Source organism: Pseudonaja textilis, chromosome 17 (genome assembly GCF_049901715.1).
Source record: "Pseudonaja textilis isolate UNSWEBS1 chromosome 17, rPseTex1.2, whole genome shotgun sequence".
Taxonomy (NCBI): domain Eukaryota; kingdom Metazoa; phylum Chordata; class Lepidosauria; order Squamata; family Elapidae; genus Pseudonaja; species Pseudonaja textilis.
In genome coordinates, this window is record NC_142006.1 from 9,424,509 (window position 1) to 9,440,533 (window position 16,025).

At 44.0% G+C, this 16,025-nt stretch overlaps 3 protein-coding genes across 4 annotated transcripts in view; 2 read left to right on the plus strand and 1 right to left on the minus strand.

Moving 5' to 3' along the window:
• The window catches only part of CNTRL (centriolin), a 29,753-nt gene extending 28,838 nt beyond the window's left edge, over positions 1-915 (minus strand). The window contains exon 1 of one of the 2 annotated variants that reach the window (XM_087914354.1): positions 492-915. The gene's annotated coding sequence lies outside the window, so the exon portion shown is untranslated. The remainder of the gene's footprint in view (positions 1-491) is intronic. The other variant, XM_087914355.1, reaches the window with a different exon arrangement.
• The window catches only part of LOC113443953 (stomatin-like), a 108,556-nt gene that overhangs the window by 91,122 nt on the left and 1,409 nt on the right, over positions 1-16,025 (plus strand). The window lies entirely within an intron of this gene.
• Positions 3,306-16,025, plus strand: part of C5 (complement C5) — a 31,689-nt gene continuing 18,969 nt past the window's right edge. The window contains exons 1-18 of the mRNA XM_026712459.2: positions 3,306-3,479; positions 4,301-4,493; positions 4,579-4,747; positions 5,348-5,418; positions 5,900-5,991; positions 6,763-6,845; positions 7,289-7,379; positions 7,867-7,972; positions 8,632-8,758; positions 9,385-9,500; positions 10,499-10,699; positions 11,107-11,310; positions 12,319-12,528; positions 12,619-12,768; positions 13,974-14,103; positions 14,531-14,593; positions 15,283-15,483; positions 15,876-15,960. Coding sequence (XP_026568244.2) covers positions 3,415-3,479; positions 4,301-4,493; positions 4,579-4,747; positions 5,348-5,418; positions 5,900-5,991; positions 6,763-6,845; positions 7,289-7,379; positions 7,867-7,972; positions 8,632-8,758; positions 9,385-9,500; positions 10,499-10,699; positions 11,107-11,310; positions 12,319-12,528; positions 12,619-12,768; positions 13,974-14,103; positions 14,531-14,593; positions 15,283-15,483; positions 15,876-15,960 — 2,357 coding nt within the window. The 5' untranslated portion in view covers positions 3,306-3,414. The remainder of the gene's footprint in view (positions 3,480-4,300; positions 4,494-4,578; positions 4,748-5,347; positions 5,419-5,899; positions 5,992-6,762; positions 6,846-7,288; positions 7,380-7,866; positions 7,973-8,631; positions 8,759-9,384; positions 9,501-10,498; positions 10,700-11,106; positions 11,311-12,318; positions 12,529-12,618; positions 12,769-13,973; positions 14,104-14,530; positions 14,594-15,282; positions 15,484-15,875; positions 15,961-16,025) is intronic.

Below are 16,025 nucleotides of genomic sequence, written 5' to 3' on the forward strand. Positions count from 1 at the left end.
AAAAATAATAATTTCAATATTTGCACAACAAAATAAAACCAAGGGCTGCCTGGCAAGATTGTAACATGCTGGAGAAGATGCAAACAAAACAGAAAAAGGGGTTGAATTTTAGGTGGAAAAGACCAAAAAACTGAAAATTTAATAAAAATAAATAAAAAAAAATAATGATTATGTGTAGAGGACGCTTTGGACTACAGTTCCCATTAGCCAGCCTTGGAATTGGGGGTGGGGTGGAGGGAATGATGGGGACTGCTGCCCCCCCTTGCAACAGACTGGCTTATGGGAACAGCAGTCCAAAGCATCTCCTATATACTCTACGTAATTCTACTTTTTGCTTGCATTTATTACACTTTCAGAACTTTTCTTTAAACCGCCATCATTTTAAGGCAGGGAGAAAAGCTCCCTGTTGCAAGAAGGGACACCCACATCCCGGAGGTGGCTGATGGGACTTGTAATCCAAATCACACACGCAGTATAAAAGTCCAACTCACCCTCTTGACCTCTCAATCCTAAAAAGCGCCGGGGCCCAAATTAAGGGGGAATATTTGAAAAACCGGGCCTCCCCAACCCTATTCCCCCGCCTCTCATGGGACACAAGGGGAGAGGAGGATGGGATTTGGAGTCCCCGGCTGGGGCAAAAGAGTCCTCAGATGGGGCGAAGCCTTGAGGGGAAGGCTCCCGCACTCCCACGCACGCACTCCCGGAGTCGCAGCCTCCAAAATCCGCCTCACCTGTGCGGCCGCGGCCCACTTGGCCGCGACGAGCCGCCTCGCGCGCTGCGCGTTGCTTCCCGCCCTCGCCATGGCAACCGCTGCGGGAGCCCGGCCGGGGCCTTTACGCGAGGCGCCTGCGTGTGCGGGGAGGGGGAGGCAAAGAAAAAGAACAGCCCGCCCCATCGCGCGCGCGCTCGCTCTTTCTCTTTCTCTCTCTCTCTCTCTCTCTCCTGAGCGCGCGCGCTTCCCCCCCCCGCCCGCCCTCCTCGCTCGCGATTGGCTGCTCCGAAAACCTGTCGCTCGGATTGGTCCGAAGGCCTCTCCTCTCTCCGAGGGGCGGGGATATTTAAAAAGTCGGCGGGCTCATCAAATTAGCCAGCGAGCTTGGCCGCCGCCGCCGCCGCGTCTCTCCTTCCTCGCAAGGGGACGATGCTGCGGGGAGCCGGAGAGCCCCCCAAATTAAAAAATCTCACCGGTTCCCCCGCAGCCCAAGTCCTCGAGCTGGGGGCCCGGCAGGGCCTTCTGAGCTTTTGAGGTAATTCTAGCTGAGACTTTTTACACGTTGTAGGATAGGGAGGAGGGGAGCGCGAGTTCTTTAGATAGCCTATTGATAGCCCATTCTCGGGGGGGTAAGGAATGACCTGTGGTAGTTTTAATCACGCCCTGGGTGCTTTGGAGCAAAGAAAACGACTGGTCATGTCTCATTAGTAGTGTTGCTTGAAGGACTCCAACACTTCAGGTCACTAAAGATAGTTATTTCAGTCTTACCCGAATGTAGAACCAGAGTGGAAACCTCAATGGCCATTTTTAATGCAGGGTGTGGCTGTTGATCAATTATTGATTTTATAGATTTCTGCCTGGCGCATAACTATAGCCCTGGCGATGGTTCTTAGAGCCAGAAAGGAAACCTCAATGGCCCCTTTTTAATGCTAGGTGTGGCCACCGATCTATAAAAGATCTAAATGAATGGTAACAAGTCACCCCGGAATTCTTGGCCGGGGTGATGGTGAAAGCGGTCCACAAGAGGACAGAATTTCCTCTCTTTTTTCCCCCACTCCACCAGCTGGGCTTGGGGTGAATAGGATCAGTCCTGCCCCAAGCTCTCCCACTGGCTATATCTGCACAGCCTCCCCAAAACAGCACAACTCTTGTGTTTGGAGCCAGAGGCGGCGGTCCAAGGGCCATGCCCTCTGAGTCCCGAATGAGTCACGAAACAACAGCTACAACCTCCGGGTGGTTTGAGAAGGGTTTCTCCTTTCGGTACAACAGTGGAAGCGAGTGCAGTGAAGGACACATTTCCCACAAGAAAACACGCTTAGGAAAAAAGGTTAATAATATGCTCCCTGCCTGGGAAAAAAACATAAAACCTATCTCTAAACAAGCACAGCACACAAGATCGTGTGGGTTAATGATTCCTTTAGCAAGCAACGTTTTCCGGTAAAGGGTACAGTGTTTGCTTCAATTTGCAAAATTTGGTTTCTGTTTCAAGGTTCAGCAGGGTATTGCTCCTAATATGCAAATAAAGCAGCATTGCCCCCCAGAGACCCGTTTCCACATATCAGAACTTCAGGAGTATGCCCCCCCCCCAAAAAAAGAAGCAATGCAAACAAAAAAAATTTTTTCCCTAGGCAAGATATTACTGTAACCTCAAAATGTATATTGAACAAGCAATCTTTATATCTGAGCTCTTCACTTAACAGGTTAGATTACATAGCTTCATAATAAGGATCTTACGTAGCTGAAGTTTAGCTTTGTGTGGGGTTTGTCAGCTTACTCTAATGGATAATTGGAGATTATTGATTTAGGTTTCGCTGGAAAGGCGCCAATGTAAACGCAAACAGGATAAAAGAATATATGGTTTTAAAAACCCTCCGCTCAAAGAGAAAGTGACTACCAGTTCAACCCAAAAGGTGGGGAGAAAGTTAATTCTTCTGCTTTTCTAACCCCAAAGGTACTCTCCCCCCCCAAAAAAAGGCAACTGGATTTTCCTGATTTTTTTTTCTTTGAACACGTTTCGCTTCTCATCCAAGAAGCTCCTTCAGTTGTAACTGTAAGTTAGTGAAACGTTTTCAAAGAAAAAACCCAAGAAAGTTTGGGTGCTTTTTGGAACAGCACCTTGGGACAGCCGTGACCTGGATAACTGAGTAAGTTTTTAAAAAAAAAATGCTTTAGTGTCTGACAAACGAACAAGAGGCAAAAATTAAAAAAAAAACACATTTCAAGAAATCACTGCCAATCTTTCTAATCAGAAAGGTTTTGCCTGATTATTTAACCTTTTTGAGTTTGAGATACAAACTCAAGGGGGGCTGAAGGGTATCTCTATATTAGATAGTTCTACTGCCTAGGGCGAGACACCCTTCAGATCCACCGCCCTTGAGTTTGTATGTATATATATATATATATATATATATATATATATATATATATACACATACATACATACATACATATATAAATTTAGACACCGCCCATCTCAGTATCCAAGTGAACGTCTGGGCGGTTTCCAACTACGCAACCAGTAATGTCATCAGTTCCCTTTCATTTTTCCAAATAGAAAAGGCGATTTTTTTTCTATAAGGAACTAAATATCCTCCCTGGTGATTTGATGAATGATTAACTTCTAGATCAATTTGATCACAAATTTCATTAAAGAGAGTTAGACGAGGGCATTCAGAGCTTGGCTTGCCCAGTCTGTGCAGACATGATTTATCCAGGCATTCTTTTATTTGTGATGCTTTATGGAAGAGGTTTGGCTCAGGACCAAACGTAAGTAGTTACCGGGGTTCTTGCAAAGGTATTTATTTGATTTATTTGATTTATCAATCGCTTACAGGATAATAGGTATAAATATAAACATGAGTAACGATACAGGAAATAGGTACGAATAAATGGGGACAAAAGGACAAGCGCAGTAGGCACAACGGTGCGCTGATGCACGCCCCTTAACCCTCACCCTCAGGTATATCGGAATTAGGCCTAGCTTAATTGTTGGGAAGGGTTAATTAAAACAGGATTTAATCTGAGGATTAGCTTGCACGATTAGAGTTAGATTTGATGCAAATGCGATACAATCTAATTTCCACCCATTGTGGTTTCATGCAAATATTCAGCTGAGTTACGGCTTCTGGTTTTGGGTTTTGAAGCCTCTTTTAACCGTTTCTTAGTCCGATAAGAGATTGAAAAAACTTTCATTTCACTAGGTGTCTCCTTTGTGAGGCTAACAAATGGCCCAATTTCCTCCCTGAGTTACCCAACATCAACTCACCAGACTTTTTTTTACAGAAAGAGAGAGCTTGTTCCGTTTTGGAAATTTAGAACTGTAAGGCTGAAATTGTGAGGCAACTTAACAAAACGACACAGTTGGAAGGGACCTTCATCACTGGAGGCTTTTAAGAAGAGACTGGATGGCCATTTGTTCGAAATGGTGTAGGATCTCCTGCTTGAGGTGGGGGGGTTGGACTAGAAGACCTCCAAGGTCCCTTCCAACTCTGTCATTCTGATAGCCTTCCAAGGTAAACGAAGCTCTAGGGGTGCCTTCGGTAAGACACAATGGACAGAAATAGTGATGTGATGTGTTTCTATTACAGATATGTCATTTCAGCCCCTAAATTTATCCGTGTTGGAGCCTCTGAACAAGTGGTAATCCAAGCCTATGGATACACCCAGGAGTTCTCGGTCACAATCTCTCTTAAAAGCTACCCGGATAAAATAACTACCTATGCCTTTGGCACCATCCAACTGACTCCAGACAATCGTTTCCAAGGCTCCGTCGCCTTAACGGTACGTATCAAAGCACAGCTGATCCGCTTTCATTGGTTGGCACGGTCCTGCTTGTATTTAAAAGCATTTCCACCCCCAAATCTAGGTTCAGCCAAAGGATTTAAGGACCGATGATCCGCAGCAACGGGTGGAATCTATATATCTCGAAGCAACGTCTCCCCATTTTACAAGGCAGAAGAAAATGCTGCTTACGTACGATAATGGCTTTTTATTCATTCAGACTGACAAGCCTATTTACACTCCAGATCAATCAGGTGACCTGTTTTCCTTCATCTTGCTATTCAGAGTTTGATCCCAGTTCCAGATTATCTCCGTTCGACAAAAACCAAACCCACAGGTTGATGAAGAACGGGAAGCTGAGAACTTTTATAATCCCTTTCATCGTCATTTTTTAATGACCCCATCATCCTTTTCGGGGTGGAGTCTGAGTGTTACAACAGCCCTGTCATTAACAACTGCAGTGATTCACTTAACACCTGTGGGAAGATTCACTTAACACCTGTGGGAAGAAAGGTCGTAAAACGAGGCAAACTACATTTAACCACTGCCTCCCTTACCAACAGAAGCTTTGGGCTCAGTTGTGGTCGTAAGTCAAGGGCCACCTGTCCTTAAAGCAAATCCATCGGTCTTAGTCCTGTAGAGAAGAGGCCTGTCTGCTCTTCCTTCCCTCCAGAAACCCTTTTGAGCAGAACGCCCGAATTTGAGGCGTCTGCAGACTTCAGGAATTGCTTTTTATTGTTCTTATGGGTTGAGGATGGTAGTTTTATGCGGCTGGACTGAAGAACCAGAATTGTAGAGCTGGTACTTTTGTTGCAGCTAATTAAATTAAATGTCATTTTGAATTGTCTTTCCAGTCAAGGTCCGAGTCTACTCGCTGAATGAAGAACTGAGGCCAGCCCGGCGTGCAGCCGTCTTAACCTTTGTGGTTAGTCCATCTTACTCCCTCTCAGTGTGCCTTTATTTACAGTTTAAGCCTAAACCCAAACAGGACAATAGATGGTGTTTTGAAAAAAACCTGGACTTTCCTTGTTTTTTTCCTGGAAGACGTTTCGCTTCTCATCCAAGAAGCTTCTTCCATTCTGAAGGCAACTGGAAAGTGCAGTTGACTTTCAAAAAAGCAACTTTTGAGGATAAAAATCTCCTTCTTACCAAGGCACTATCTTCACTAGCCGTCCCTCCTTTTCAGATCACAGATCATTATTTATAGATAAAAGAGAATCAAAGGCTGGAAACAGACTAAAGATTATTTGTTGTAATTTGACGGTTTAAGGATTTGGGGGTCCATGGAATTTTTAAAAAAGACATTCCACATCCCAACAGAAATTAATAATACGTCAACTCTCGATAAAACTCCACAAATATCTTCTGCTTTGTTTCAAAGTGCTTTTTTTTTGTCTCTTATGAAGGACCCGGGTGGGGTAGAAGTGGACATCATACATGAAGAAGATGCTACTGGAATCGTCTCGTTTCCTGAATTCAAAATCCCTCCATATCCTAAGTAAACCTATTAACATTTTCAATACCTTGAAGCAAATATTTGTTTGCAAGTGAAATGTACAAACACAGCGGTGGAATGCTGTGGAAGCAAATTTGTGGGTAGGTAGATTCCTGCATCCAGTTGTAAGAAGATTTGGCTGACAAGCAGCCGCACAAGTGATTACTCAAGAGGAGAGAGTTACAAGGGCTGGGGAGTGTAGATTAGGTTTAGCCAAGCACAGTTGGTCCTCAGGGTTGCAATTAGGAATAGATGCCCAGTTCTTTGTTTATACAGTTGTAAGTTGTGGCACCCATATGACCAGATCTGATTTATGACACTTTTTTGTGGTCCTAAGCAAAAAATGACAAAGGAACTGCAAATTATAATCAGATGGCTGCAAGAAGTTGCCTTTGGAAGTTGTGGGCGCTTCATCATTAGAGGCTTTCAAGAAGAGATTAGACTGCTGTTTGTCAGAAAGGGTGTAGTAGGGTCTCCTGCTTGCGGGGGTTGGACTAGATGACCTACAAGATCCCTTCCAACTCTGTTAACAAAAAGCAACAACAATTAAGAAAACGAGCAGAAGGCGAAATTGTGGTATTGTATTTAAAACCCAGGCTGCCATGCATTTAAATGGCCACACAAAGGCAGCAAAGCATTAGATTTTGTATTCCAGGCTTTCATCTATGTATTTTGGAACAGAGAAAATACCAGATATACTGAAAAAAATAAAGACTATTTAAAGATCTACAATTATTTAACTGCATTATGGGATGTCTTGTTATTTTTTTTTAGGTTTGGTATTTGGACCATTAAAGCCAAGTATGATAAAGAATTCACAACCTCTGCCATAGCAAAGTTTCAAGTCAAAGAATATGGTAATCTTGATGATTTTACGCATATTCATGCTGTGATTAGTATTATCAGATATTTTTATCCATACACACACACACACACACACACCACGAGATGGTGAATGTGCCTAATATATCTGCCTTCTATTTTGCCCACAACAACCCTCTGAGGTGGCTCAGGCAGAGAAAGTGGCTGTGAAGAAGGAATTCGATTCAGTTGGGGCAGTTTGAGAGAAAAATCTTAGAGTTAAATAATATGATCTTCATCTGATGTTGCTTGGAAGCAACAGAAGCTAAATTCCCTGTGTAAGACGTCAATTTTTTACCATTTTGAGCTCGGGAAAAGCATTTCCATCATATACATTTCTTAGGGCCCAGCAGATAAAGAGATATCTTCTGTAGAAAATGGTTTTTTATATTTGTCATTGAACCGTTAGGAAAGAACTGTCTTCTCTTTTACACTGCAGCCATGCCAAGATTTTCGGTCGAAATTATTCCAGAAAACAGCTTTATTAGCTCCAAGCATTTTGAACGCTTCAAGATTACTATCCTTGCTCGGTAAGGCCAGATGATCAATTTTATGAGTTTCTAGAAAGAGTGCAGAGAAGAGCAACCAAGATGATTAGGGAACTGGAGGCTAAACAGACAATGAATGGTTGCAGGAACTGGGCCTGGCCAGTCTAGTGAAGAGAAGGACCAGGGGAGACAGGAGAGCAGGGTTCCAGTATTTGAGGGGCTGCCACAGAAAATAAGGGGTCAGCCTGTTTTCCAAGGCCCCCAAAGGCCAGACAAGGAATAATGGATGGAAACTGACCAAGGAGAGATTTAACCTGGAAATAAGGGGACATTTCCTGACAGTGAGAACAATCAACCAATGGAGCAGAAGTTGTGGGAGCTTCATCCCTGGAAGGTTTTAAGAGACTGGACTGCTATCTATCAGAAATGGTGTAGGGCCTGCTTGGGTGGGGGGTTGGACTAGATGACCTACAAGGACCCTTCCAAGTCTGTTACTGATGGTTGTGTTGCTTTGGTCTCTGCCTTCAAGGTATTTTTACAAGAAGAAGCTGAGTGAAGCTGAAGTTTATATCCGCTTTGGAATTGTCCAAGGAGCCAAAAAGAACATGTTACCCAAATCGTTGCATCAAATTCACGTAAGCCCGGAGTGAGAACAAGACTCTTCCCTGTTCTAGATTCAGGGTTCCAGGCTTATCTTGGCAACGGGGGTTGTCGACATCTAGGTTTCCCCTTTGAATGTCACAAGTCACAAGACAACATTTGGCACCAAAATTTAGCTCTAAAACCCACGTCTTCTCCGTACATGATTCGTTCTCCATAGGAGAAAATACTGTTTGTTAGCTGTGTTACTTTACATTTGAATTGTTTATAAACAATATGGACCAGGGTTTTTTTTGTTTTTTTTAGAAAACACGCACACAAAGGCCCCAATTAAATCTGTTTTGAGATTGGCACCTTCTGCCTATTCATCTTAAAGTGAAGCAGGACCAATTAGAGAACTTGGATGCCAACCAAATCCTCTCCCATGGTGTTTTTAAGGCTTTGTTGTGTCTAATGTGAGCACAAAGGCTCTTTGCTATCTCTGTGCAGGGAAACTTCCCTTCTTCTGATGCAGATATGGTTTATCTGCAGTTCACAAGCGCAAGCGTTTTGTCTAGTTCAACTTAGGTAGCTTCCAGGCCAGATTTACATGAATAAAGGAGGAAGCCCACGAAACCTCACTCCCTGTATCCAAAATAACCGGGTTCAAAACTGCAACGGGGGACTAATTTCTTGCCTGGTTCCTAATCTTCAGATGGAGGAAGGCGTCGGGATGCTTTATTTTAATAGCCGAATAGCTATCCGTGAATTGGGATACAGCGAGCTCTCAGATGTTGATGGGGCCACCCTCTATATCGCAGCTTCAGTGCTGGAAACCAGAGGTAATTGTCTGTCTGTCTGTCTGTCTGTCTATCTTTATTCCATCCATCCATCCATCCATCCATGCATCATCTTTCTCTTTTTCTCTCAATTATCTCTCTCTCTCTCTCTCTCTCTCTCTGTTCCATCCATCATCTTTCTCTCTCTCTTTATCTTAACCATCCATCCATCCATCCATCCATCACATTAGTACTTAGACTTATATACCACTTCATGATGCTTTTACAGCCTTCTCTATGTGGTACAGAGTCAGCCTCTGGCCCCCAACCATCTGGGTCCTCATTTTACCCACCTCGGAAGGACGGAAAGCTGAGTTAACCTGGAGCTAATCAGGAGCGAACTGCTGGCTGTGGGAATGTAGAATTAGCCTTCTAACCACTGCGCCACCACGGCTCATGTAGCCCATGTGTTTGACTTCCATAAACCTTTCACCCCAGCTGATTAAGGGCATCCATTTTAGATTCAGGACTGGACTTTAATATCCCACTGGGTTTTTTCCTCCTTTTTATTTCCATTCTACATCATCAGAGTCCTTCAGAGCCAGATGATAAATAAAAGAGATTTTCCTGGTCAAAGGAAAAACAATAGTTCTTTAACTTGAAAACATCAAGTCTTCTTCTTTTGACAGACGGCCACACGGAGGATGCTGAACTGACTAGCGTTAAATACGCCTTGTCCCCTTACAAGTTGGATTTGATTGCCACGCCTCTTTTTGTGAAACCCGGACTTCCTTATTTTATTAAGGTTAGTCAAATCCGCTGGAGTTCTCGGCTGGGTCCGGCTTCAGGCCTCCTTTGCTCATAATTCTCTTGTGAGATTTCTCTTGCTGAGAACAACCTGCCAGAATCAAGGTGGAGATGAGTGATTTGCTGGCTTATTCGTGTCAGAGGCATCCAGCGGAGGGATTCAAAAATTGTCTGCTACCGGATCTGTGGGCGTGGCTTGGTGGGCGTGGCAGGGGAAGGATACTATAAAATCCCTCTTCCCTCCCCACCCCACTAACCTGCTTTCCAGCTCCGTTCTCCTGGGCAGGGCAACCAAGGAAGATCCAGCCGATCAGCTGGGACTCGAGGGGAGGCAGAGAAGAGATGGGGTTGGCGGGGCCAGTCAGAGGTGGCATTGGCCGGTTCTCCAAACGACTCAAAATTTCCGCTACCGGTTCTCCAGAACTGGTTAGAACCTGATGAAGACCACCTCTGGAGCCATCCCAAGTAAAATAAGGCTATACAAAATCAAATTTAAAAAAATACGATACAAGATTAAAACATGGGCAAGTTAAACTTAATCTTGTCCAGAAACTGGCAACATTAACTGCATTCTTTCACACTGCCATGAGGTCCTCAAATGTGCACTGATCAGGACACAAAGAGCAGGTACACAAATGTGTTGTCGCCTGCATGTCACCACAATCGTAGAAGGCAAAGTCACTGCTGCTCCCCCTGCTTTTTTGTCCTTGGTAATTCTGTTTTGGCAAGGACCAGTGGACCACGGGTTGTTAATTGGGATATAAAAATATTCAATGAACTAATGGAAGACCATCCGTTTGGCAATTGGCCCAACCTGATTTAGATAGGACGACTTTATCCTGTAAACTTGTGAGCCTTTCTTATCTCCCATACCTTTGTACCTTCATGGAGGTAAGATAGCCGGTTGCTCAGGGATAATAAGGAAATGGTTTCTATTATTATTGTGAGCAGTGTTGTTTAAGATTAGATAATAAACGAACGTTTTTGTGTAAACAGGCACGGGTGAGGGATATTTTGGACGTGTCAGTTGGCAACATTCCTGTGGTTCTTCAAGCCACTGCCTTGACGGACCAACTGAAAGAGACCAGATTAATTGAAGAAGGCTCGGACTCAGGGTCTGGTGTATCAAGCCCAAGAGATGGAACAACTATCTTTACAGTTAACATTCCTTCTGACACCAAAGCATTGGAGTTCAAAGTGAGTGAACTACTTCCATTCTCTGATCTAAAACCGTGGAGGTGTCAAAACCCATTAGAAATTATGTTTGTACATAGTATCACAGAGCAAGCAAAAGAGTACAGTCACCATGTGCTTTACTGCTTAACTATTTTAACTGTAGCAGGAAACAAAAGAGCATGGAGTATATAATAGAGATCCAAACTTGTAAACGCTACCATCTACTGGCTGAGTACTACTGTAGTTGTTGCATAGAAATACATTCCAGCAATAAATTCCAACAAAACCAAAAGTGTTTTGAAGTTTTTAAGAAGAGATTGGACAGCCATTTGTCTAGAATAAGGGGTTGGATTAGAAGACTTCCAAAGTCCTTTCCAACTCTGTTATTCTGCATTCATGACATCTGTTGTGTTTTGATTTTTTCTTAGATAACAACTGCAGATACCTCCTTACCAGAAGAGAACCAAGCCAGTGAAACGTATGAGGCCAAATCCTACAATTCCCTCAGTGGAAGCTATTTATATATCAGCTGGGCTTCAGACCACAGAGTGCTGCAGGTTGGAGAGACTGTGCATCTCAAAGTGCACCCAGCAAGCCATTACATTGAGAAAATACTACACTACAGCTACCTGGTACGTCTTGTGGGCTTCGTTTAGCTTTCCCTGAGAGGGGCAAGTGGAGAAAAATGGAAAGGCACACCTGTTGTAGCTTATGACAGTAAGGGACAGGTAGTCTTCAATTTACAACAGTTCGTTTAGTAACCTTTTGAAGCACTGAAAAAAGTGGCTTTTGACCATTTCTCACCCTTGTGGCATCCCCCTGGTCACGTGATCAAAATTCAGATGCTTGGCCACTGACTTGTGCTTATGACCGTCATAGTGTCCTGGAGTCATGTGATCCCCTTTTGCAACCTTTGCAAAATCCCTGGGGGAAGTGAGGTTTCATTTAACAACAGTGTCAAGTCCCTCAACAACTGCAGGGATTCACCGTGGCAAAAATGGTCATAAAATAGGGCCAAGCTCACTCAACAAATGCCTCAGCCACAGGAATTTTGGGCTCCAATTGTGGTCATAAGTCAAGGACTACCTGTATTGCTGAGATACAGGATAATTCCATTCCTTGCCTGCCGGTTGACCTAATGTACAATCCAACCCCATCTTGGATATTCTCTAGACCAAAACGCCAACTGTCAGGGTTCTGGGGGTTGCCCTAAGTAAATCATGAACCTTGGACCAAGCGTCAAAAGAATTCAAAAGATTGATTAGGAGCAACACGCCGGCATTAAACTCTGGCTTTCATAATTCACAGTCACCTGTGACCCTGTTTCCCCCTCCCCCCTGGGTGTGTCATAAACCAGATTCTCCAATGAAGCACGTTCATGGGCTGGGTGTCATCAATCAGGCTCTCCAATGAAGGATTTTCGGGGACAGACGATCGGGTAGCCTAGCTACAATCTTTGTAAGATAAGGGAGGAATGTACTTCTGGTTTTAAACTGCCATACTGCTCCTTCAAACAGGCCTAGGAATGTTTTATGACAACGAAATAATCAACATTAATTGTCTTCTAGGCTTACAATCCTTCTTTTTTCCTTAGGACACCTGAGCTCTGGAATGTCACCATCTCCCCTCCTTTCTTCTAGATCTTATCCAAAGGGAAAATCATCAAATACGGGACTCAGGAGAAGATCCAAGGCTTGTCTTATCAAGGTCTGACGGTCCACATAACCAAAGAAATGGTGCCTTCAGCCCGTCTTCTGGTCTACTACATCGTCACGGGAGAAGGAACCGCGGAGTTGGTAGCCGACTCGGTCTGGTTAAACGTCCAGCAGAAATGTGGCAACCACCTTGAGGTGAGCCCCTCACCATCTTTGGATCTATATGAATCCTACCAAAATCTCCTTTCCCCCGTGTCACATTTGGCCTTCTTCTCGCCGTTGCAGCTCCGCATCCTGAAAAACGGAAGAGTTTACAAGCCCGGAGAAGCTGTGTCGCTTTCCCTGACCTCCGAGTTGGACTCTCTGGTGGCCCTCTCGGCCATGGACAAAGCGATTTATGGAGTGACGGGAAGCAAGCAGAAATCTATGGAAAAAGTTATGTCAGGTTGCCAGGAGAACACATCTTGTTAATAGTGGGCTAGATTTATCAATACAGTGAACTTTCAGTTGCAGGAACTAACCACAGAAGTTCCGTTTATATAGTAGTGATAGTCCTTGACTTACAGCAATTCATTTAGCAACCGTTGGAAATTACAATGGCACTGAAAAAAAGGACTTAATGACCACATTTCACCCTTATGGCCACTGCAGCGTCCCCCTGGTCACGTGATCCAAATCCAGACGCTTGGCAAAATAAATACGCTTGGACTCGTATTTATGACGGTCTCAGTGTCCCCGGATCACCTGATCCCCTTTTGCGACCTCCTGACACGCAAAGGCCGCGGGGAAGCCGCATTCCCTTAACAACCCTGCTGCTAACTTGAGAACTTCAGTGATTCACTTAACAACGGTGGCAAGAAATATCATAAAATGGGGTGAAACTCACTTAACAACTGTCTCGCTTAGCAACAGAAATTTTGGGATCAATGGTGGTCGTAAGTCAAGGAAGACCTGTATGCTGATTTGTTACAATCTCTTAATGTTGTGATCCAAAAACAAAAATTTAGATTCAAATTAAAAGAGTTGGAAGGGACCTTGTAGATCATCTAGTCCAATCCTCCCTAAAACGACAATGTTTATATCATTTTTAGTCCTTTGGAAACCCGTGTTTGGGATGAACAGCCTACGAGCTGACTAAATAACTTTGAAGTAATAGAAAATATTTGGGTTTTAGATTTCGGCAGGGGTTGGCTCCCCAAACTTGTTTCAATTTAGTTTCTGAACGTTGCGTTACCAGACCAGGTAAAAATCCCACTGATGAGGTTACCTAGAATGATAACAAAACGTTCAGAAACGAAATGGAAGCAATTTAGGAGAGCCAGCCCCTGCCAACATAATCCTCTAACTTTCCAACATGGCTGAAATGATTGCCAAACGTTTACCCAACGCCGGGAAAAAGCAGGAATACGGACGCCATTTTGCTCTGGGGGAGCCTAAGGATCAACAACATGACCCCGGGGTGGTATGTGGGGGAGGGGTGGTCAAGCCATAAGAAGAGCTCCCCTCTTTGGGTTCGCTTTGGCATTGCGCCCACATGCACACCTGTGTTCCTGTTTCCGTCGTGGATTATTCTGACAAACACGGGCATGGGAAACGGAAGGGATGGAATCTCACCTTTCAAGGTGTCTTCTCCTTCGCAGGCTCTCCTTCAGCTGGAAAAAAGTGACCTGGGCTGTGGGGCCGGAGGAGGAGAGAACAACGCGGACGTGTTCCGGATGGCCGGCCTCACCTTTCTCACCAACGCCAATGCTGACGACCCCAGAGAGAAAGGTGATGAAAAGTTTCCTTTCAAGCAGGATACACCTGTCCGTAAACCTTCATTCCTAAATGCAGAAGGGTAGCATCTGAGTTCCAATTTGCTTTCTCCTCCTCCTCCTCCTCCTCCTCCTCCTCTTCCTCCTCCTCCTCCTCCTCCTCCTCCTCCTCCTTTCTTTCTCCTTTCTTCCCTTCCCCTTCTACCTTCTCCTTCTCCTCCTTCCCCATCCTTCCTTCTCTTCCTCCTTTCCTTCTACAATCTTCCTTCTTCTCCTCCTTTCTTCTTTCCCTCCTCACTCCTCCATCTTCTCTTCTTCCATTTTCCTCTTCTCTCCCATGTCTTCCTCCTCCTCTTCTAGCACTGATGATGTTACCTAGTTGTACATTGTACATCCTTCTGGGAAAAGGATACTGATCTCTTTTCTTCCATTGGCTCTGACAGATGAAACTTGCACAGCCATCATCAGAACGGCCCGCTCCCTCGAGCCGGACATCGAAAAACTAGGTATGCTGTAAAGCCAACTCTGTGGGGTCCTTGATGCCCCGGGGGAGGGCTTGCCCCATTTTACAACTGTCACTGCAGTTCTTACATTAGCAAAACAGTTGTTCAATGAACAACAGCAACTCCTCCTCCTCCTCCTCCTCCTCCTCCTCCTCCTCTTCTTCTTACTGTTTCTCTTATCCAGCTCACCCAACACATTCTTCTTTTTAGGGTTTTATTTCCTGTTGTTTACATTTTGTTAGTTATTTAATTTGCTTAACAATACAGATTACATTCTTAATCTCCACCTCTTTTTTCCAACCCCCGGTAAAATAAAGTTTGATTATCTGTGTCTTCTTTCTGCTTAATCTTCAGCGTCTGTCCATTTCTGCACAATCTCGTATTTTCCTAATCTTCCCTCCCTCTCGTGGTGTTTCTTCATTTTTCCAATAGGGTGCAAATATAATTCCCAATATATAATATGCATTATATATTGCATGTTAAGACATGCAATATTAAGTATATATATATTGCTTATCAAGTTTTTCTGATGTTATACCGAATAAAAACAGTTCAGGTTTAAAGTCTACTTGTTTTCCTATCCTCTTTTCTCACCGCTTCTGCACTTTCGCCCAGAATTCCTACATATTCTGAAGGGCTCTAAGAAACCGCTTGTCCTTCCTTGTTGTTTTCGTTTTACGTGATCCTTCCAGTGGCCCAGTTTCAAAAGCAGCAATTTCAGAAGTGCTGCCGGATGGGAGCGGAGCGTTACCCCTTCCCGCAGACATGTCAACAGAGAATCAAGCGTATCAGGGCTGGGCCGAGGTGTATCTATGCCTTCCGGCTTTGCTGCGAATTTGCTGCCAAGAAGCGCCTTAACGATACTCACAAGCATCTACTTCTGGGGAGAAATGGTATGTATATGCTTAGCATGCCTACATATCAATAATAAATAGATAGACTTATATACCACTTCACAGTGCTCTACAGCCCCCACGAAGCAGTTTACAGAGTCAGCGTCAGCATAGATAGATAGATAGATAGATAGATAGATAGATAGATAGATAGATAGATAGATAGATAGATAGCAACAGCAATAGACTTATATACTGCTTCACAAAGTCTAAGTGGTTTACAGAGTCAGCCTGTTTTGGTTAGTCGGCAGCATGTTGTGTTTTTGATGTATTCAATAATCAATAAGCGTAGGTACTTTTTAGACTCATTTACTGTATGAAAATAATAATGATTCCTGAATCCTTCTCCTTCTTCTCCTCCTCTTCCTCATTCTTCTTCTTTTTTCCACCAGCCTTTAATGCTCTATTGGACATAGCCCCACAGATCCGAAGTTTTTTCCCTGAAAGTTGGCTTTGGGAAGTCCACCCAGTTCAAAGGTACAAGAATGTAGAATGTTGACTCCTTAGAGGTGATTCAATCTCTTTATTAAATGCATTATAAT